Raw genomic sequence first — 24,020 nt, forward strand, 5'->3', positions numbered from 1 at the left:
CCCAGCCCAGCCCCGTCCCCGCGGCCACCCCTGCGCCCTGCTCTCTCCACATTTCTGGGGGTCCCCGTGTTACCCCTGCTCCCCGGGCGGAAGCACCGGTCCCAGCTTCTTGGAAGGCGAGAAGGGAGAAGCCAGATCTAGGTGAGTGGTGGCCTCGACTTTTCCTTTTCTTGTTACTGAACTTGCATGCTAAGGGCACTCACTGCTGGGAAGCTAGGAAGTTAAAAGGGAAGAGAAATAAGACAAAGGCAGGCGGTCCAGACAACCCACCACAACCAGATAGGGCTGGGACCCGTCCTCGCCCCCTGCTACTCTGCACCCCACCGGTCCCCCAGCCTCCCACTGACCCGGGTCCAGACACACACGGACTTCAGCGAGTATTTGCTGGGTGGAGACAAGCGCTGGGAGCATTTCTGCTTGTTTCCCTCACTCAGCCTCTAATCAAGCAGAAACTGCCTTTGATGGTTGGCTTCATCTCTACCAGGATTCCTTCCCCCAGAGCGGAAGGATTTGAGCACAGACAATTAAAAATGTGGTGTGTTTCACACCATGGCCTGCTATGCAGCACTTCACAAGCACAAGTCAGGCTGTGGGGACCAGCATGCCTAGACGGCAGAGGGATAAAAGTAAATGAGCATCAGGTGCAAAAATATATCTACTTTAGGATGTCATTTAGGTGACTTACTTTAAAACACATGTGACATTGTAAAATCGTAGAAAGTGGACTGTAAAATGTGTCCCAGATTCATGATTGTGGCTGTCTGGGCAGCATAAAGGGGAATGGATTTGGCATGAGGGTGAAGATGGAGGTAATGTTTTACTTAGAATTCTGAATACATACAGATAACGAAGCAAAGATGATGAAACAGAAACAATATAACGGAGGGCACCGTTAACTTGCGTGTTTTTTTTTTTTAATGATATTTCCTTTCTTCCCTCTGGTTCTACATAATTCCCAGTTTAAGACGTTCTGTTTTTCAAGTGCAAACACAATACGTTAAGCCTATGCGATGCCTTGGCAATGAGACGTACAGTTTTGTCAGAAGTTGCAACTTTCTTGCATTACAACTGAGGTTCCTCAATTCCTGGAGATGACACCTCTGCACCGAGGGAGCCCTTACAAAAGCTCCCCTATTGACAGCCCCCAAAATATAGGACCAAGGTCAAATGCTGGCATCAGAGAAGGAGGCTGCAGTATTTAATAGTCTGGTAATAGGTCAAGGTAGAATCTGCAAGTTTTCTGTGTTCTTATAAACCGTATTGTTCTCTCTCTTATATTTCCTATGTTGAGGAGGTTCATTTCCATGGGTGGTGACCGCCCTCTTGACATTTTGAAATGAAACTTATTTGACACTGCAGACTTAGTACCAGGAGGTGAGGAGGGTGTTAGGTTTGGTAGAAGAGATTCCTATAGCTCTTCTGAGCCGTACTTCAGTAGAATGGGGGAAAAATGTGTCCCTATTTTCCTAGCAGAGAAAGGTTGATTTCTTCCTGGATGTGAGGGAAAGTTGCCTAATTTGATTATCCACATGGGGAGAAGAAGAGAAAGACAATTCTAAATTGGATTGGGTATGTTAAGTGCAATGGAGAAGCCACCACCTAATGATTCCATCCGCCTTTCCCTTCCCTGTCTACATAGTTTCTTCCTGCTAAAAATCACTGCGTCTTCGGTGAACAAAAATTGCACATCAAAATGAACTTCTGAAATGTCGCAAATTGCGGTAACATTCCTCCCTCTTTTGCTTTCTGATTTGACAACTTGCAAGGCCAGTGCTTGGTTGCAGAAGATAGGCTACTCCAGAGAAGCCTGAGGTGTGAAGAGCGTATATAAGAATGACAGGGTGGGTGTGGTGAGAAAACTTGAGGCCTCACATAAAAAAATAAAAGAGAGTATTACCCCCCAACACACACCCCGCAACCCCTGCTGTGTTAACAATCGCAATTCCTTACAATCAATATTCTCTTTAGGATCAAACTTCTCAAATGTCATCTGTGGTTCAGCCCTGACACAGTTCCCACTTATTCTGGACTCTGAATGCAATAATAGAATGCACAAGGCACCCCCATCCTTCTTCCTAGCCCGCAAGGGAACACTAAGGCTTCTTCCTACTCCCTTTCCCGAGGGAATTAAAAGCTCTTTGTGTTTTGTGTTTTTTTTTTTCAGCCTGGGGAGACAGTTGAGTTCTTTCTATCTTCCTTAGCTCAATAATCCCCCGGGCTTCCTCCGGCCACCTGTTACCACCTGCCCCTCCAGCCCCTCTCCCAGGCCATTTAATGGGTTGCTTCCTAATTGCTGACTCTTTCTTTGCTCTTTGTTTAAAGATTCTTTCTCTCCTTTTCCGTCTCTAAAAATCAATTTAAAAAATCATACATGATAAGGAAATCCTGCTACTATTAAAATATCTGTAGCTAACATTTATTCTGTGCATGGGCCCTTTGTGTCCCATGCTTGTGTCCTAGTAGCTCAGGCCATATAGCTAAAAATGAATATTTAAATAATTTGTATAACAGCATTAGCTTCACCCATTTATGGTAGATCTGAAAGGCTAGCTCTGGACCCATATTACCACATGGCAGCACTCTCCTAGATTTGAGGGCAGTAGCCTCTTTTCGGTGGAGCCTGGATCCTCCAGGTTGCCCGTGTTCCCACCTGTCGGTCACTCTGCCTTCTGCCTGAGCCGGTGAGCTCATTTGCTTTTCTGCCTGGCTCTGGTAGGCGTCTGAGCCTGTGATACCTGAGGAAGGCAGTGTGGTTTTCCCCATGTTACAGGTGAGGGGTGAAGTCACCGGCTCAGAGCCATTCTCCGTGTCAGTTTTAGAACCAGAACTCTGGATGCTGCCTCTTTTTACCAATTTCAGGGAAAGTAAAATTCTCTTTTTCCTCACCTGATGATATATTTATTGATTTTAGAGAAAAGTAAAATTCTCTTTTTCCTCACCTGAGGATATGTTTATTGATTTTAGAGAGAGAGAGAGGAAGACAGAGAGAAACACCTATATGAGATAAAAATATCCATCGATTGCCTCCTGTACACACCCTGAGCGGGGATGGAACCCGCAACCTAGGTACATGCCCTAACCAGGAATCGAGCCCATGAACTTGGTGTTCAGGACAATGCTCCAACCAACGGAGTCACCTGGTCAGGGCGGGAGAGTAAAATTCTTTACGACTGGGTTTAGGAATGAAACAAAAAAAGCCATAGTGCATATGTTTTCCAGGGCTTTTTAGCTCTCACATACATTACTTAATTTGAGCTTTAGAGTAACTAATAATTATTGAGCACTTATGCCGTGAAAATACTTTACATATTATCTCATTAAACATTTAATCTCCCTCGGCAGTATGGACCATGATTAAGTTCAGGGGAAGGGAAAAAAGAAACATGTTGAGTAAAAGTTAGCAACTTCCTGGGGTGGCAAAGCCCAAACTCAGCCCTTGTTCCTTTTATATTGTAGTGCCTTCAGGGTCAGAGAAAAGAGAGAGGGAATGTATTATTTACAATTAAAAAATAAATTAAAGTTGTTGATCACACATCAAAAAAATTTTTTAAATCAGCATATTTCCTCAAACATATGGAGGGTCACAATAAATTCTTATTTTTATTTTATAGTTGTTAAAGCACTGCTGACCTCATTTTAAACTTGTCTTCATACTTCAAACATATTTCGCTTTGCTCCTTCTTTGTAAGTCTAGGTCCACTACTAATGAGTCTGTGAAGTGGCTTCTCCCTATTCCAAAAAAATTTTTTAAATCAGCATATTTCCTCAAACATATGGAGGGTCACAATAAATTCTTATTTTTATTTTATAGTTGTTAAAGCACTGCTGACCTCATTTTAAACTTGTCTTCATACTTCAAACATATTTCGCTTTGCTCCTTCTTTGTAAGTCTAGGTCCACTACTAATGAGTCTGTGAAGTGGCTTCTCCCAGATGCTTAATGTTCTCTGTTATTGCTGAAATTATTTTCAAGTACAAAAAATTTCACCAGAGTGGTACAAATGAACATTACAGCCACAGTCTGCACTCAGGGTACTAGAGAATGCCATTTGTACGGTATTACAAGGCCATCATTTCTTGTTCTCTCCTTGATATCTAGCTAAGGCATCCAGACCTCTTTTGAGCGGAGATGAATGTTTCTGCCAGGATTATGTAACTGGAGGATCCAGGTCTGAGCAGACAACCATGGGAGCCAATACTTCAAGCAAACCCCCCGTTTTTGATGAAAATGAGGATGGTAAGCAATGTGTGGTGGTTGTGCATAATAGGTAGGCTTCTGCACAATTCCAAATAAGCTCTTAGTTTCTTAAGAATATTTCAGTGTACTGCAAGGGTGAGCCCAAAACCTTGTATGCTCACGGTTAGATTTTACCACTTTCCATGGGACTTCAGGCAGCCGTCTTCCTCGTGACTGTACCAATGTCCTATGTCCAAAGGGGGCTGTTGGGCACTTAGTCAGTAGAAGACCTTGAAGTGAAATGATTTGTTTGTTCTCTATGCTGTTCCCTTGACAATTGAAATTACTACTACCTACTGCTAGTTATTATAGAACATTTCTTATATTATCAAATTACACATGAATGATAACGCATACTCATAGTATAGAATGAAGTCATTACGTAGGTGTTCTCTGAGCCTCTAACTGCCAAAATCCGGGGTCCTAGCCCAATTCCACAATGCTAGGTCACAGGAAAAAGAATTGGTGGAAAACTTTCAAGGCCAGACTCAGCAAGAAGAGCAGTAAAAGCATGGATCCTCATTCTCCCGTCACCCCACCATGAGTCATGCCAAAGGCAAGGGCCTGGTGATTCCTCCTTCCCATAGTGGGAGTGGGAGCAGCCTCCTCAGTGCAGGCAGGGCAGCAGCTGTTTATGTGTTGTCTGGGAAAAAAGAAATCCCCTGCTAGTAAGTTGTCCAGGCTTCCCAGAGGGAGCCCCAGAGTCATTTCCAGGGAGTTCTGCTAATGGGCCTTAAAGGAAAAGAACGATGAACTGAAATTCAGGAGATCTGAGCACCAGGCCTATTGCAAGCTACCTGTGTGGCTCGAGAATTATTCTCTCTTCAGTTTCCTCATCAGTTAAGTGAAAGATAGGCTGATCGTGAAGGTTCTTTTTAAAGCCTCTTTTTTTACTCAAAAAGTTTACCATTTTGAGATCCTCACACCAATTTGCAAACATGATGATGCAGTATCAAAATCATCAAGGAAAGTTGTGTTAAAATGGACATTTGACTGCTGGAAGGGAAACTGAATATCAGTGGCTTAGACAAGATGGAAATGTTTTCTTTCTTATGTAACAATCTAGGCATAAGTAATAGGTGATATGTGGCTCTAGAAGGTTAGGAATTGTGACTCTGAAAAGCTGATTTCTCTCCTTCTCTTTCCATCCCTAGAGTCTTACTCTCCCCTTGGTGCCTCTGGATGGCTCACCACCACTTCCAAATGTCAGCAGTAGCAGGGGGAAGGGGAGGCTGTGCCCACTCCTTTGAAGCAAGTGATCTGGCTATAGCTGGTCACTTTCATTCACATGCACATACCTAGTTATCAGGGACATGGAAATTTATTTATCTTGTATGGCCATGAACCTTCTCAAAATAAGGTGTTCTGTTAAGTTCCCCAGGAAGAATTAGCAGTTTGCCATGGTTGTGGGGCATACCAGAAGCCTGCTACAATCTAGTTTTTGAGACTTTGGATTGACCCTTTTATTTTTTTTTAAATATATTTTTATTGATTTTTTACAGAGAGGAAGGGAGAGAAATAGAGAGTTAGAAACATCGATGAGAGAGAGACATCGATCAGCTGCCTCCTGCACATCTCCCATTGGGGATGTGCCCGCAACCCAGGTACATGCCCTTGACCGGAATCGAACCTGGGACCTTTCAGTCCGCAGGCCGACGCTCTATCCACTGAGCCAAACCGGTTTTGGCTGGATTGACCCTTTTAAAAACAAAATATTTGATCCCAGCTATTCACTAGTAATTTAGAGGCACAAAATATTGTATTGGAACCCTGAAATTATAGAGTTAGAAACGGTCTTAAGAAATTTTTTCCACTCTTAATTTCTATTGCTTTGCTTTGCTTTCTCAAGTAGTAAAGGCAAGGATCTAGAGACCAGTGATGGTACTTGATTTTTCCATCTCTAAAATGGGAAGACAAGTTGCCTTGGATTTTATTCATTTGGTTAACTATCCTCCCTATGGATTCAGAGCTAATGTTGTGCATGGGGCTGGTCCTCAGAGAATAGAGTAGGAAAGAGAGGCCAGCTTCATGCGTGTAAGTTGCTAAGGATATGTGTCATATTAAGGCAGTGGTACTCAACCTTCTGGCCCTTTAAAACAGTTCCTCATGTTGTGATCCAACCATAAAATTATTTTTGTTGCGACTGCATAACTGTAATTTTGCTACTGTTATGAATCGTAATGTAAATATCTGATATGCAGGATGGCCTTAGGCGACCCCTGTGAAGGGGTCATTCGACTGCCAAAGGGGTCGCAACCCACAGGTTGAGAACAGCTGTTTTAAGGTATTAGGATGGCATTAGAAAGAGCAAACATAGAAATGACTAAATCCTCTTTAATTCAGCCAGCCCTTCTTCTCATGGGGTGCCCAAGGAAGTTACAGAGTAAGAAAGTGTGACCAATGGGAAATAAGGCACCACTTCATAAATACCTGCAAGGAACTCTGGAGAGTTAGCGTTAGGGTAGAGTCAGGTTTAAGGAGCAAGCAGTTCTTTCTCAAAACCCTCTAGGCTGCCACTTTTTTGTTGTCCAACCTCCCCAGCCCAGTGAGACGATCCCACGGCAGCACTCGTAAAAAGAAGAGCTGAGCAGAACAGTCTGTCTGTGCTCCCCAGGGGACAAGGCTGTGAGTCCATTCATATACACAGCTGCAAGGCAGAAACTGAAGGGCAACTCCAGCTACTATGAGCCTGTCACTCTGTTAGGATGAGGAATAGAATAGACAAGATGGCTACGCCCTGCCCTTGTGGAGAAGACAAACAATAGACAAATAAAAAATCCAGATAACTTCAGAGAATGTTAAAGTGACTCCAAGGAAATAAGTCAGAGTGATCTTATGAAGAGTGACAGGGTGATGGTGGAGACCATGATAGATAGGGTATGGTCGGGTGTGGCGTCTCTGAGAAGGTGACATTTGAGTTGGAAAAGGTGAAGAGGAGCCACTCATGCAATGACAAGAAGAATCGTTCAAGCACAGGAAAAAAGCAAATCCAAAGTCCAATCAATGACAAAATTGGGATTGAATAGTTGGCTATCTGATGACCATGAGTTTGCATATATAAAACTAATTTTTAAATCAATGCATCTTATAAAGTTGATTTGGCTCCTTTTATAGCTCTGGATGGAGCACAAGGTAAATTTTATTTGATTGCTGTGAAGCTTCCAACCAAGAAACAAAAACAACAAAGAAAAACGCACTGACTAATCAATTAACATTAATGCTTATATTATTTTGATGTCCACTTTTAATGTAAATAATCAAATCGGGCCAGAATCTAGGGCACCAAATGAGCCAATTTAATTATTTTAAAAATATTGCTGAAGAGAATCCCAATATGTGATGATGAAAAAGTATGTAATATTTCCTTCAAAGTGTTTACTATTCCCAACATTGCTTTGAAGAATATTCAAACCAATTTTCCCCGGTAATATTTCAATATTTGTTTCTCATGGAAAGTGTTTTGGTTCACATGGAAGGTAATTAAGGAATAAGATAAGAAGTTATTGGATGTCCCTTCAGATAAGCTGTTCTCACTAGAATTCATCCTGACACTTTGATTTTTGTGTTGTTCCATCTGATAGCGATCCTGAAAGAATTTTTCTCTTCGCTACTTATATAGTTCTTTATTTAATGAAAACAAAGTGTAAGCTTATAGTACTGTTGGACACAATAAGGTTTGCTTATTTGGTTAATGTTACGTCAACTTTTACAAAGTAGATCTCAAATTATACTATTGTTTTGTTCTGGGGCTCTCACTTTTATATTTTAGCACAAACCTAAGTCGTAATTACTTATTTTATTATGATAAAATATATATAACACACTGTACCATTTTAACCATTTTTAAGTGCACAGTTCAGTGGCATTGAGTATATTCCCATTTGGGGGCAACCATCACCACCACCTAGAACTTTTTCACATCTTGTATGGCCATGAACCTAAAACTAAAACTGCTTCCCCACTAAACAGTAACACCCATTCCCTCTTTTCCCCAAATCACAGAGAGGAAGGGAGAAGGATAGAGACTTAGAAACATCGATGAGAGAGAAACATTGATCGGCTGCCTCTTGCACACTCCCTCCTGGGGATGTGCCCACAACCAAGGTACATGCCCTTGACTGGAATCGAACCTGGGACCCTTGAGTCTGCAGGCCCATGCTCTATCCACTGAGCCAAACCGGTTAGGGCAAGCCATTCAACTTTCTGTTCCTATGAATTTGACTATTCTAAGTCCCTCATAATATTTGTCTGGCTTATTTCACTTATCCAATGTTTTCAAGGTTTATTCATGTTGTAGCATGTATCAGAATTTTATTCCTTTTTAAGGCTGAATAATATTCCATTGTGTGTATATACAACATTTTGTTTATTCTTTCATCCACCGGTGGACATTTGATGGTTCCCATCTTTTGACTACTGTGAATTTGACTGCTATGAACATTGGTGAACAAATACTTGTTTGAGCCCCTATTCTCAATTATTTTAGTTATTATATGTACTTGGAAGTGGAATTTTTGGATCCTATGGCAATTCTTTAATTTTTTGAGGACCTACCAGACAAACATTGTGAGGATTAAGTAAAATAATGCGAGTAAAACACTTAGCAAGCTGTCTTACCTAAAGTGATCACCCAATTAATGCCAACAATAGTGTTATTTATTAGCATCGGAGTCTCTTAGCATGAACTCTTTAAACTCCTTCAACTTTGGAAAGAAACAAAATTGATTCAATTGCAGCTCTGTTGATGCCATAGTCAATATGACCTATTCACAGTTCTATCAATGGAATTGGGTCAGAAAACCTATATAAAAGCCCTCTAAATAGAGGCTAAGTTATTGACTGTACAAAACAGCCTCATCTGGTTTCTCTTTTTATCCCCCTGAGTTGATTGTGATTTTATTTAAGGCAAAATTGAGAACTCATTGAGCTGCAAATCAACAAACTTTTTCTTTTCTTTTTTTAAATATGTTTCTTTTTATTACAGAGAGGAAGGAAGAGGGAGAGAGAGACAGAAACATCAATGATGAGAGAGAATCTTAGACCCACTGCCTCCTTCATGCCCCTCAGTGGAGACCGAGCCCGCAACCCGGGCATATGCCCTTGACCAGAATTGAACTCAGGACCCTTCATTCCTCAGGCCGATGCTCTATCCACTGAGCCAAACTGGCTAGGGCTCAATAAACTTTTTCTGAGTTCAACCTAAAGCTGCCTATTTAAGTAATCCCATTGAATCAACAGACACAGTGACAATTGCACTCCCTCCCTTTCCCCGCTCCCCAACTACCATCTGGCTACTCTGAGAAATGAATGAATGATACAGAGAGACATTTTAAGTTTTCTGAAAGAAAAGGAGTGCAAGTGATACTTGTGTTTAATGTTTATAATTCTTTTCCCTTAATCTGTTTTATTTCCTCTTTCTGAATGCAGTGTTTTTGTTTGTTCTGTGTAGTTTGGGCTTCCTCTTCCTCCTCCTCCTCCTTCTCCTCCTCCTCCTCCTCCTCCTCCTCCTCCTCCATCATCTTTTTCTTCTGGCTTGTTTATTTTTTAAAAAAATCAACATTTAAAAAGTTCAATAATTGAGGTCTTCGTGCTAATTTAGAAAAAGTTATTTAATAACAGGAGGAAGTAGACCTGTTAGTAATTCAGGGTCTAGGTAAGACCCAAGAAGTGGGTCTTGCAATCATTATAAGCTGTCTGTGTTTCCAAGTATATACAAAAAATATAGAGGTGAGTGGGTTTGGTTCAACCAAGAGACAACTTTCTTCTGGAGCGTGTAGCTAAGAAAAGTTGGCCTTAGGTTAAAAAGCTGCTACAAAGAGTTCATCCATGTCCTGAGTTTGCAAAGAGAACTCAATCATTGCATTATTCTTTGGACTTGCTGAAAACGCAATGTTCTTCTTTCATTTGGCAATGCTGGTCTCCTAGGATATGTGACTGTTTCCAGTTTTCCTCCATCTTTGTGACAGAGGCAATGGGTCCTTCAAAATGTTGGGCCAAAAAATTGGTCACAGATTTGCAATCCAAAAGAAACAGGAGGTTACTGAATTGATTCCAGCAAGGAAGGACTTTGAGAACGTCCTTGGTTAGTTTAATGTCTACGCATTGCATATTTGTACCCACGTACCCCTCTCAAACTTGACTAATGGTGTCTTATGTTATTCACTGTCTTGCATTAAAATGGCTAAGAAAGTAAAAGCAAAACGTCTGTAGCAAGAATTAGCTTCTTAAAAAATTAAGTCATCTTGAAATGTCTAACCTTTAGGTATGACATTTGTCATAAATAACTTCAGATCCAACAGTTTATCGCAACACTTTGTGAGGGCTTTAGCTGCTCCAGCCCAAGGGGTTGGAAGACTCAGAAAGAGACAAACTAGGCAGCTGAGAAACAACCTGGGAGACGGAGCTGGTGCTTCCGTCCTGCACGTTCCCTGAGCAGTGAGTTAGGAGCATGTGTGTAGGAGATTCTGCTCAAGTGTACTAAGAATTTACATCCTGCCTTTGGAGATTCCCAGAGCTCCTGAGCATATTAAAGGCTCAGAAATGTCCTACAGTATTAAAATCTCAGTATTCTGATGTTTTCCAAACTTATTTCACAATGAAACCATTTTTTATGGAAAACATTTTAATACCTGGTAACACGTAATATTCTGTGGATCTCAATTTGGGAAAATACTCTAGGTTAAGAAACTAAATCTGTGAACCAGTTTCAACTTCAGACAATGCGATTGGTACTCCAAGCCTACTGTCTTTTATTTTTTTAAAAAAAAATCCTTATCTGAGGATATTTTTTCCATTGATTTTTAGAGAGAGTGAAAGGGAGTGACATGTGACATGTCCAGGGTGGGGATCGAACCTGCAACTGAGGTACATGCCCATGCCCCAAACCCTTAGATCTGCTCTAACCACTGAGAAAACCTGGCCAGGGCTGCCTTTTTTGTTTTTAATCCTCATCCAAGGATATGTTTGTTTTGTCTGTTTGTTTATTGATTTGAGAGAGAGAGAGAAAGAGAGAGGGAGAGAGAAAGAAAAAGAGAAACATAGATGTGAGAGAGAAACATCCTTTGGTTGCCTCCTGTACAGCCTTGACTGAGGATCAATCCCACAACCTGGATATGTGCTCTGGTCCGGAATTGAACCTGCTACCTTTTAGTGTATAGGACATGCTCCAACTATCTGAGTCACTCACTGGCCAGGGCCAAGCCTAATGATTTAAATGAGAATGGGGGCAAAGGCCTTCAGGGGATCCAACTTCTCTTGTATGGTCTTTCCCTGGCAAACTTAATTACAGTAACTCCTGTTCATCATCATTTCTCCAATTCAAGTCTTATGAAATATAAATACACAGTGATTTCAGCTATGCCTTGCTATGTGACAACCAATGGGAATTTCACTTGGAAACACACACAGAAAGCCAGTCATGCAATAATGTTCTTGTCAAACTAGGACACTGAGCCAGTTTATCTGGCAAAAAAAAATGCACAACTGATGGCTATTGATTTTGAAAATTAAATAGTGTCACAGGCTATATTTTTTCCTTCTAAATGATTTCTTCTTTCATTTCTGGAGGCATTTTTATAGTAAAAGAGTAATATTAACCTTGTTTTATGCTTGAGTAGCCTATATTTTTTGTGACTTCTGAGAATGATTTAAAGTGGAGTTGGAATACTTTTTCTGTACTGGCCCAAATAGTAAATATTTTATGCTTAGCCATTCATACAGTTTCTGTCACAACTAGTCAACTTTGCCATTGTAAGCTGAAAGCAGTCAGATAATGAAGAATCAGAGAGATGACTGTGGCTATGTGTCAATATCATTTTATTTGTAGACACTGAAATTTGAATTTCCCATCATTTTCACTTGTCACAAAATATTCTTTTTATTTCTTTCCAAGCATTTAAAAAATATTAAAGCCATTCTTAGCTTATGCGCCATGTAAAAATAAATGGAGGTTGGACTTGGCCTACAGGACGTATTGTGCTGACTCCTGCTGTAAAGTATCCTGCTGACATTTATTTCCACGGGCTGGGGCCGTCTGGTACCCATCCCATTCAGAACCCTCTAGCCTTAACTCAGAGACTGGGCAAGGAGACTGACTCTTTGCTGTAGATTCTGAACAAATTCACTCTTTTTTATTTTTGTATTCAAATCTTTTCCTAATCTGATCTTCTTTAAAATTTTTCAAGTGACATTCATCACCATTCTACCTCAGTTTCAGGTGTGCAGCGTAGTGGCCAGACATTTATACAATCGAGGAAGCGATTCCCCACCCCCACCCAGCATTCCAGCACCCACCCGGCACCATACACACCTATGACAATATTACAGATTCACTCCTCACTGACCATCTTTTGGTTGATCACTGTGAGCCAGTGGAAATACTTGGACCCATAAACCGAATGTATTAGAGGACAAAATATATTATTTGATAGCCCTACAGATTGGGTTTCATTAAGTGGGTACAACCTGCAATTCATTTGCAATATCAGCAGGTAGAATTCATTTCCTACTAGGAGCATGTATTCAACTGAGGGGCATCCACTAACTGGGGGTGTTGATCCCCTCATCCTGCCCTACTGTTCTACTTTGCAACTTGTTCTGAAGATATAGCCAGTGTATTTCTGACTTCTGGGCAAATTCATGAATTGGGGTGCAGGCAGCAGGAAGAGAGGCTGTTGGTGCCCATCGCTTGGTCTTGGCTCTGGTAATGGGTGTCAATAAATCCCAGACTCCCTGGGGCACTGTGTTTCATAAAAGGGAAGCGCTGGCTATGCAAACCGATGCCACCAACTGGCTCCGGAAGCTGCTTTTCTGGAGAAATTCCAAATATATTCTTAAAAGACCTGCCAAGCCCACATGCATTACGGGCAACCATTTGCTGCCAACCACTCGGGTAATAAAGGGCTCATGAGCCAGCTAAATAATTTTTCACCAGTAGATCATAAGTGATATAGCTGACCTCCAACCTTAACTAGTACCGTAGTATCACAGAGTTTAAATCAGTGGTACCCTCTGTAGACAAATACCAAACAATGGCTATTTCACTTAGTCTGTGGTGAAAAGAGAAAAAGGCAGACAATGTACCAGGTAATAAGCTTCTCATAAAGCTAAAGATTATGTCCTTTCTTGGGGTGAGTGTTTCGTATTTAAGGTTTATGGAAATAGAATTTTTTTTTTCATAGTGAGAACTTAGACATGTGATTTGCCTCTCTGATTCCCAGTTTCCTCGTCTGTAACAAGGGGGCTCATAATAGTATTTGCCTCAGAGACTTTTTTGTGGGAATAAAAAGATTATCCATGAAAAATGTTTGGCATACACTTGGCACATTAGGAGTAGCTCAGTAAACATTAGCTGTTTTTACTACCATTATCATAAGCATAGTTTTTAATGTCCTTACATGGCAAATAAAAAAATAAAAGCTTCCCAATGTTGGTTTTCCTTTTCTCTCCCTCTTTTATTTTTTGGGGGGTGGGATTTTCTGATTGGTGAAATTTAGGTCTATAATTATAAGTGCTGTGTAGATAACTTAAGCAGCTGAAATTGGGGAGGGCAGGACACAAAGGTGATCTGTTTTAATGAGGACAGTCATTCATTTATGTGAATGATGCTTGGGCCAACAGAACAGCAAGGTGGATGGAGAGCTTATTCAACATTTATTTTTAATATACAATCATTGGAAGTTACTAATGGTTTGATTATGGGGTAAGAGGAAAAGAACAAAATCAAGAATGAATCAGATTTTTGCTTGAGTAGTCAGGTAGATAGATGGCTGTGATATTTTCTGAAATGGAGAAGAGGGGGTGCTGAAGGGCTGGGACATGTTTGGGTTTAGTCAAGAGTCCTAGTTTGGATGCATAAAATGATTGTGCAGCATCTAAATGGCGATGTCAAGTTGGGGTCTGGGGTTGAGTGGCCAGAGATGACTTTATATCCCTCTCTGATATAAAGTCATGGGATTGGTGAGTCTTCCTTGGGAGAGAATGTGGAAACAAAAGAGGGGAGGAATCCTAGTATTTAGAAATCAAGCAGAGGGGAGCAATTCATCTAAGGAAATTGAGAAGGAACAGCCTGTGAGGAAGGAAAACCATCTGTCCTGAAATTTAAAAGTGAAGGGTGTTTTAAGTACGAGAGGGCAGTCCCTTACATTGAGTGCTCCTGTGTGGTTGCATAAGGTGAGACCTGTCTATGGGTTTAGGCAACTACAGGATGTTGGTAATATTGACAAAAGCAGCTCAGGGAGGTTGTGAAAGCATGAGCCAGATTTGGGGGAGTTAGGAATGTTTGGGAGCTGAGGACATAGATACAGCATGTGTAGTCAACTCTTTCAAAACGTTTAATCTAAAGAGAAGCAGAGATGTGAGCCAATAGCTAAAGCTGAATATGATACTAAGGGAGGAATTTTTCTATTAAAGAGCAGATACTAGAGCAAGTGGAATTAATCAATATAAAGGGAAGAAACTAATAATTCATGTAGCCAGGAACCAGGACTGGCTTCCTCCCTGTGGGGCCTATGCAGGCAGGCAGGACAGTGCATTCAGAAGGGCCCTACATTTTGCTTTATGACCTGCAAGTACTGTCTCTAAATTCTTACTCATTTTATCTTTGAATTTGAGTGTGAGGTCTTATGGGACAATGGCTCATGCCCCAGAGGCTGGAGCTGGGCTCACACACTGCTGCCTCCCCAGGAAGGGGTCTAAGATGGTTTTTCCTGGTGCCACCCTGGCCCATCCCACCCTCTGTCTATGGCATGAGCCTGGGTGCCGGTGCAGGGATGGTTGGGGATGAGCACCCCCATGACATCCTCAGATGGCCACCCACCAGGCTGGAGTTTGTCTGTTGGGTGACCAGGTAGAGACTCTTTTGAATTAGGAAAAAGGATACAGAAAAATAAGCTTATGTATAAACAAAGACAATTATTGACTTCAGGGAAACTGAAACATTGTGCAAGAGGAGGAAACTAATCATGCTGAACGACTTAGATGCACATACCATTTCCATACTCATAATAATTAGAATATTGATCTAATTGAAACTATTACATCAGATACCGATATTTTGGAATGATAGGAGCATGTTGGGATAAGCCCAAATGACCAGGAGAGTGAGTTAAATCCTTGCCTTCTATCTTGGAAATTCAATAAGTAGTAACTAAAGCGAAAAAGAAGTAACAGTAAAATTATATTATTTAGAAGATATGGTTGAAACTACCAAATTTATTACCAAAAGAAGTAAAGGTGTTTATTTCTTGGCTTGGAAAGATTGGAAAGTGAGACAAATGGGTCATAGAACTAATATCAGTGTTTTATAATAGACTTTTAAAAACTATTTTATTCTAAGCTGTATATAAATATAGATATCGATATATAACTTTGGTAAAAATAAGAACATTAAAAAGACAAAATTTAATCAAAATATTAACTATTATCTTTCAATAATTTTGTTTTTCTTCTTTTTACTTTTCTGTATTTTTTTGTATACCAAAAGTATATTAGTTTTATATAAAAAAAAATCTTCACTGAGAACAAGAAATTGAAGCTCAGAAAGGTCAGGTAAATTTCTAATTTTATTTCTCATGTAAACAGCAGAGCTAGGATTCTAATGCAATTCTGTCTGACCCAAATAATATTTATCTTTCATCAAAGCTTTCAATCATCATCAAAAACCAAGAAGCAAACTTTTCATGGCGCAATATTCTTTCCCATCTCTGCAGGTCCAGAGAGCATCTTTCTATGCCAAATAGTAACAGTCTGCGGCTGTTATTTGTCTGCTGTATTTGCCCATGTACCTATTTATACTTATCTAAGTCTCTACTTCCAGAAAGAGGAAAGATTGGGTTCCAAAGATACATGCACTACACACTCTAGCAAAATAAATTAAGTTAAAATGAGGTAGGGTGTATTTGATTAGCTAGTTTAATGTTCTCACAAATACTGCTGAATGAGTCACAGTTTTCTGAGGATGTGGCTTAGTCCCAAGCTCCTTTTGTTTTCTTATTTATTTTTATTTATTTATTTAATTTTGAGAGAGAGAGGGCGGGGGGGGGGGGGGGGGGCAAAGCATCAATTGGTTGCTTCCTGCATGCCCCCTTCCTGGGAATCAAGCCCACAACCTGAGCATATGCCCTGACTGGGAATCGAACCAGCAACCTTTCAGTGCACGGGATGATGCCCAACCAACTGAGCCACACCAGCCAGAGCTCCTTTTGTTTTATCATCAGTGCCTAGCAGAGTCCTGGGCACACAGATGCTCAATGAATATTTGTTGATTTGACTCACTAGCGGAGCTGTGGCTTCTGGGGAAGTGGCTAGCTTTCCCCCCTCTGACTGTGACTACCTTAACAGGGTATAAGCGAGCCTTTCCTTGCAAAGGCCTCCATTGGGAATGTAGCACGATGACCAAACATTCATTCATCTAATTAATGGAAAACTGTAAAATCCACTGGAAGAATTATATTTGTAAGGAAAGCCTTAATTTATTTTTGTCCTTTTTCTTAAAAATGGGCAAAGTGACAGGATGTAGAAAGGCACTGATTTCCTCTTCATTTGGACAAGGTTTTTGGAAGACTGTCACTGAATGTTGGCTCCTTTGTGTTGCATAGGATGATACAGTGATTTCTGTTCAAAGACGATGCAGTGCTGACAAAGCAAATGCCCTCTGACTCCTGCTGTTAATGACCTGCAGTTCCTGGGGCTTGCATGCATGGCCTCACTTAGGATAGCTGGTCACTGTGAAGTTGGTGGGGTGGAGAAAGGCAGCTCTCCATGCTTCTGAGCTCAGAGAGTCAGTCAATCCTTGAGGCTTTTAAGGTATAAATCCATTTTCTCCAGATGAATCTGAAGTTGCAATATTATAATAACATTCCAATGGAAGCCCACTTTATTGCCCAGCACATTAAGAAGCCGTTTGATAGTAAGTTGTTGGTACGACATTTCTTAGGAAGTACCTGTTATAAATGATGATATGCTAGGAAGTCAACGTGGAAATAACTATCTTTAAATTTTTTCTCCAAATATAGCTTTATATTCTGGGGAACTTTGCTGACGGTGCTTTAGTGCCTCCTTCTTCCACGTAACAAGGGTTTGCCACCTGCTACTTGCCCAAGGGGTTCCAGGCAATGTAGATATAGAGGTGAACAGGGCGGGCCAGTGTCTGTCTTCAGGGAAGTGACATTCTTGGCAATTTGTCCTGTGTGACGTCACAACATCATTTAGCCCAATGTTTTGGCAAATGATATTCTGGGCTGATATTAAGATGACTCACACAGTAACAGTTACAAAAAATTCCAGCAATAATAGTGGTACATTTATTGAGTTCTTATTCTTTCCCAAAAATACCCAAGTAAGAACCTTTGATACATCTTATTTCACCTAGTCCTCATAATAACTTTAGAAGGGATACTGTATATGACCAATTTTTTTTCATAGGGAGAAACTAAAACTCAGAAAGCTTAAATCATTTACTTCAAGTTCATAGCTATAAGTAGTCTGGCCAGAACCCAAACCCAGAGTTTCATGCTCTTAACCACCATATTGTATCTGCTTTATCTTCTAGAATGCTCTTTTTCCAAATTTCAAGTGTCTGAGTGTTACAATAAACTGTAAAGAGGGTTTCCCCTTTTCTTTCCTTCAACGCTGTTTATTGCGCAGAATGTTGAGATTGGGGAGATGGTATGAGAAGTAAAGTGAAGGAAATCAAAACATCAGCCCTGGGTTCCACAATCAGCATGTTTGTGTTAGAGAAAGACTAAGAAAAACCTGACCTGGCCCATCTGATTCTGAAAGGAGAGATGAAGAAATTTCACCCTGTTCCCCTGATTCTGCCTCTGGGATAGGTGCGATAATAACACTAAAACAACCATAAAAATAGTGGTTAAGAGCCTGGGTCCAGGCTCAAAAAGGTGTATATTGAATTTACATGAATGCTACTGAGCAGACTCAGGCAGGTTGATTCTGCCCATTTTTCCACTGAAGTGTTGAGTGTGGCTTTGTGACAGGGAGGGAGGAAGGGAGGAGGGGGAAACATCGATGTGAGAGAGAAACGATCAGTTGCCTCCCATACAAACCCTGACTGGGGATCGAACCCCCAACCTAGGTATGTGCCCTGACCAAGAGTTGAACCCATAACCTTTAGGTGCCCAGGATGATGCTCTAACCAACTGAGCCACATTGGCTAGGTCAAGTCACTTCACTATTTTGAGTCTAAAACCAGGATTATTTGCAATGTACATGCTGCCTCACATGATTAAATGGCTTTAGTGGTAGAAATGAATTGATTTGGGAGTTTAGAGGAGAAAGTAATGATCAAGTCTACTGATGTAAGGAACATTCAGACCTGTAGTGAATGTTTATGAGTTTACTTGAGCCAAACTGACGACAATTGCTAGGAAGCAAAATCTCAATGGACTGACAAAATGCTCCAGAAAATGGCAGTTTTACCAGTTCTTTTGTACATCAGAATCAAAGGGGAAGATGTAAGGAGGTTACATGGAATCTAGTGGTGGTAGATTAGGGAGAAAGCAAAGTAGGGAAATCTCTGAGATTGGATAAAAAGTAAAACAGATAGACACATACTTCTTTTACATTGGTGGGTATAGGATAATTAACATTTACAGCATATAGAGAGAGTATGCAGGAGAAGATAACCATGAGGGGTTCTGGGATCTGTGCTCTGGTGTGAGGCTGTAGAGTGATCTGGAAAAATGAGATCACTCTGACATTACAAAGTTATGTTATTATAGATACAAAAATGACAATAGACAGGCTCACATAAGGTAATGATCATCCTTTGTCAAAGAAAATACCTGCCTAGGACATTATTTCGCACAATGACTTACTTTTAGTTAGGAAGTTTTTTGTTTGTTTCTTTGAATATATTGTTATTGATTTCAGAAAGGAAGGAAGAGGGGGAGAGAGATAGAAACATCAATGATGAGAGAGAATCATCCATCAGCTGCCTCCTGCATTCCCCCTTCCATGGATTGGGAGATTGAGTCTGAAACCCAGACATGTGCCCTAACCAGGAATCAAATCATGACCTCCTGGTTCACAGGTTGACATTCAACCATTGAGCTACATCAGCTGGGCTAGGCAGTTTTCATTTCAGACCATCCTATGTGGTTACTTTAGGTCTCTGAGTTTGTAAGATCCACCATATAGGCCTGCTGGGCCTATCAGGTCTAGTATGTGGCCCCGTTTTCATCCATAAGTTATATTATAGACATGTTTTGACCCTCAGAAAGCTTGGAAAAACCTTTAGAGGTCCCCTTACTTATTTCTCTTTCCTTCAGGAAGAGATAATGTAATTAATTTGAGAGAGAGAGAGAGAGAGAGAGAGAGAGAGAGAGAGAAGAGAAGAGAAGAGAAGAGAAGAGAAGAGAAGAGAAGAGAAGAAATACATCTTTTAAAAAGAAGAGTGGTACTTTTTAGTGTTTCCCAACCCTTTCCAAATAAGCTCTTATAATTCCTCATTTGGAATTTTACTCATCTAAATCCTTATTTCAAAAACCAAGAAACAAGTGGAATGTTTCCTCAAAATCATCAAGGCAAGAAACCAAAAATTGTCACCTAAGAGAATCTATACTTGGCTCTTCTCATCACCAAGCATTTCATGAGCACTGACCCAAGAGACCACGCCACCTACATATACACAGCTACTGCTTTTGACTTCTCGGTGCTGAAGTGTTAAAATGGCAGGTGTAAAAGAACATCTGCATTTCAGTGCACCATTCAGTAGACTCTGTCCACATGTTCATGCTAATCTCATAGAAATGTCCTTTGGGGATCGGCTCATTCTATGAACTTATGAGTGTAATAGTTTCCTACTTGGGAAAATGAAAACTATTAAGATATGAAAGGGTGGTTGGTTGTGGGGGGAATAGACAGGGAGAAGATATTTGAAGTGCTGATCCTTAGCAGGGCCAGATCCACAAGGGACCAGATCTCCCCATAAACGTCTGTATTCAGAGATGCTCCCCCTGACTTCGTCGCCTGTGTGAAATCCCAGTACACGCTCTTAGAGCCCCACAACTTTATCCTTCCTAACATTCAGCAGCAGTTTTAATTGTCCATTTATATTTGTGACTGTATAACCCTTAAGGGTTTCTTTTTGTGTGGAGCCTTCACAGGACCACAGGCTCCATAGGGTAGAGGTTAAATTTCTACTCTGTTATTACTAAATCCTCCAGTACTAAGCACTGTGATTATGGCATCATATAATACAATGTTCAAGAGATATTTATTGAATAGATGAATGGGCATTTTAAGCTAGTCTGGAATCTTGTTTTAAACAAGGTACTTCGGTTTAGCCCAGTCTTTATTTATTATTTATTAGCTACTAAAAGACAACTGATAATCACTTACAATGTTCTTCTGTTTGTCTTACAGTCAACTTTGACCACTTTGAAATTCTGCGAGCCATTGGGAAAGGCAGTTTTGGGAAGGTGAGAATCCAAATGATTAATAGGTATGCAGCTCAGGCAGCAGATTCCAAGAATGTTCAGATTACTGAGTTACTGGGACCACCAGGAATAATTCAGAGATGTTAGTGTAAGCATTAAACCTTTTCATGTGGGAAAGATTCCACCTGATTTCTGTTCTTCCCAAGTCGTACCATGTTTTTATTTTTTTAAAAATCCTACCATGAAAAATATACATGTACAGTCAAATTTTTTGGAAGAAACTTCTAGATTCAAACCCTGATTATTAGCTTCTTAGTGGAGATGTATCTTGAGAATAGTTCATATTGAACTTGCATTTTAAAAGTATTACTGTCCACATTACCAGGCTTTATATGAACCTCTAAAATACGTCAAAAATATGGACATCGTGTTTCATGTTATCCCTTTCTGAAAAGTCTTTTTTGGTTCGTTATATCACTTATGGGTACAAACAGAAATTCTTTGCACAATATCATTCAGCCTGCCAGCTTTGCCCATTCATTTAAGTCACTCAAGCACAATGAGGATGGCATTTGCTACGGGAAGTTTCCTGACAAGGAGGGAGCTATTTTCTCCAAAATGCTGTTTTTAAAAAGTCCCCAAAGCAAAAACAGGCAAATTCATTTGAGAAAGCAAAGATTTAGGAATTGATCGTGCACATGGGAAGAAAATGAAGTTTTTTGACTCTGAAATCAGAACTAAGTGGCAACTTTAGCGTCAGAGAATTTGCAAGTGCTAAGGCCTCCAAGCCATGCTGAAGAACGCATCTGGTTCTGTCGCTCATCACTATGATCCGTCATCTCCCTAATCACTTCCTCACTCTGGTTTGCCCCAATAGGTCTGCATCGTTCAGAAGAACGATACCAAGAAGATGTATGCAATGAAATACATGAACAAACAGAAGTGTGTCGAGCGTAACGAAGTGAGAAATGTCTTCAAGGAACTGCAGATCATGCAGGGTCTGGAGCACCCTTTCCTGGTTAATTTGTGGTAAGTGGTTTTTTAAATATAAATTTTAATTGATTTCTTAAAGAGAGAGAAAGGAAGAGAGAGAGAGAGAAACATTGATGTGAGAGTGAAGCATCGATCTGCCGCCTCCTGCACACTCCCTACCCCGGCAGGGGGATCGAGCCTGAAACTCAAGCATATGCCCTGATAGGGGATCCAGCTAGCAACCTTTGGGTGGACAGGATGATGTCCAACCAACTGAGCCACATGGGCCAGGGCTGTGGTGAGTGGTTTTATTGTACCTCTGAATGGGGATACCCCATCTTCACCCCAATACTGTGGTATGAGCGTACCTTGATTTCTAGGTGTGCAATTGCAAAGTCCTTCTTAGGATCTTCCCCAAGGACTCTTGTTCTCCTCGGTGTCTTTGACTTGATAATGAAACAAAATAGCTGTTTTATTGTCACCAATAAGTACTTCTTGGTCTAGTTGTCACAGTTTCTCTTGCCCTTGAGATCAAGTTTTATTTTTTAAGAGCATTGTAATTAAATAGGTTGAAGGAATGAGTTCAAATGCTTCCTCACTCATTAGATACTTTCCCCCATTAACCGTGGGGCAGAGACTTTAGGTGCAAAGGGTGGCATCACTGGCTGACATGAGGTTGATCTATAGAACTTGTACTGAGGGCTTTCTCCTTTAAATGATTGGCAATAACAGGTCTCTGGTTTGATCCCCAGTCAAGGCACATGCACAGTTGCAGGCTCAATCCCCAGGAAGGGGCGGGCAGGAGGCAGCTGATCGATGTTTCTCTCTCATAGATAGATGTTTCTATCTCCCTCTCCCTCACTCTTCTGCTCTCTCTAAAATCAACAAAAACATACTTTCAAACGATTGGCAATAAAGCTGGTTTCCTTGAAGCGAGGATAGGTGCTGCCTTTCTCTCCATATAGGTTTTAACAGAGCTGGAGCTCCCTTAAGTGATCTGTTTTCAAAGCCATTATTACAACCTCACGCTTAGAAAATGGCGAGGCTTGCCCTATCTATGACTTCCTGCTCTTTTCTTGTGTGTGGAGGTCTTTCTGTGGCCGTCTCATTTTGCTCTACATTTGAAGGCAGCCATTATCCTCAGAGCCAATTCTTAAAGCTAATTCCCTAGGGCTGTCATTTAAGTATGCATACCAAGCAGTGCTTACTTGCCAGCAAAGGCAAGAAAAAGGTCTTTATCCAGCGAATACTAATGGAAAAATAATTGACATGTCACTGTGCATTTAGGGACATTCCTCTGGAGGAACGAGTGCATGAAACCTGTCTCTCTCCATCTTTAATAAACACACTTCACTTACTATGCACTTTGCCCAAATGCTATCCACTGCCATTGAATAGAAGACGGTTCCATGTGGCTTCGAAACAGGTCTATTATAGCTTCTGCACGACTGAGACCTGGGAGAGTCTAATTTTGGCTCAGGCTCCTGTATTCAGGCAGTATTATAGAGTGGTCCACTGAACACGCTGCCACGGAAAGAGTTAAACGGAGGCAGCTCTTACTTCCCTATCCTTAGCAATCATCATCAAATTGCCTTTTTTCCATCTCTTTCCACTCTGAAAATGAGGAAGTGCTCTCACTTCACAGGCTCTTTTTGTCCAAAGTCGCATTTTCCTTCTTTCAAAGTTCACTCAACTAATTTTCTCTTTTTAAGACCAGGAGCCCTTCATAAAGACAGACTTAGCCTTTTACCCTTCCCTGCTTGTCTCTCATCACTGAGTAGGTAAGGTTGGTTTCATCTAATCCTGTTTTTTTCCTCCCACATGGGTGGGTGTTATGAGACTTTAAGCTAGCCACAGTTTGCAGACTTTGCAATCTGCTGACATGGTATCATCCCAGATGACTTTCTGTTCTCCTTGGGTGCTGACTTGGTGACAACATGGTGTCTACCCTGTCCTTCCGTCTTCTCACACTGAGTCTCACAGTGGAACATTGGTCACCATTAACATTGAGAGAGGAGACAGAAGAGACACCCAACTCCTCATCCCATGATTCTAGCCCCACGTTCAGAACTGAAAACTGGAGGGGTACCATTCCTCAAGGTACAGCAGAAAACCTTTGTCTTTCAAACCCTGAGCTAAAGATGTAATACATGCTATCTGGCCCTAGCTGATTTGTCTCCATGGACAGAGTGTCAACCTGCTGACCGAAGGGTCCCAGGTTCAATATCGGTCAAGGGCACATGCCTGTGTTTCGGGCCCTATCCCCAGTGTGGGGCACACAGAAGGCAGCCAATCAATGATTCCCTCTCATCATTGATGTTTCTATCTCTCTCTTCCTCTCCCTTCTTCTCTTAAATCAATAAAAATATATTTTTTAAAAAATGCTGTCTGCCTTAGTAAGTACAGTACAGTAAATGT

General features: G+C 40.9%; 1 protein-coding gene across 1 annotated transcript in view; it reads left to right on the forward strand.

Annotated features, from left to right (window-relative positions):
- Nucleotides 1-6: 6 nt before the first annotated feature.
- Nucleotides 7-24,020, forward strand: part of STK32A (serine/threonine kinase 32A) — an 88,858-nt gene continuing 64,844 nt past the window's right edge. Inside the window, exons 1-4 of the mRNA XM_006777016.2 lie at nucleotides 7-141; nucleotides 4,099-4,236; nucleotides 20,617-20,672; nucleotides 21,508-21,659. Of these exons, the coding sequence (XP_006777079.1) occupies nucleotides 4,185-4,236; nucleotides 20,617-20,672; nucleotides 21,508-21,659 (260 nt within the window). The 5' untranslated portion in view covers nucleotides 7-141; nucleotides 4,099-4,184. The remainder of the gene's footprint in view (nucleotides 142-4,098; nucleotides 4,237-20,616; nucleotides 20,673-21,507; nucleotides 21,660-24,020) is intronic.

This window comes from Myotis davidii, unplaced genomic scaffold (assembly GCF_000327345.1).
Source record: "Myotis davidii unplaced genomic scaffold, ASM32734v1 scaffold89, whole genome shotgun sequence".
Classification (NCBI taxonomy): domain Eukaryota; kingdom Metazoa; phylum Chordata; class Mammalia; order Chiroptera; family Vespertilionidae; genus Myotis; species Myotis davidii.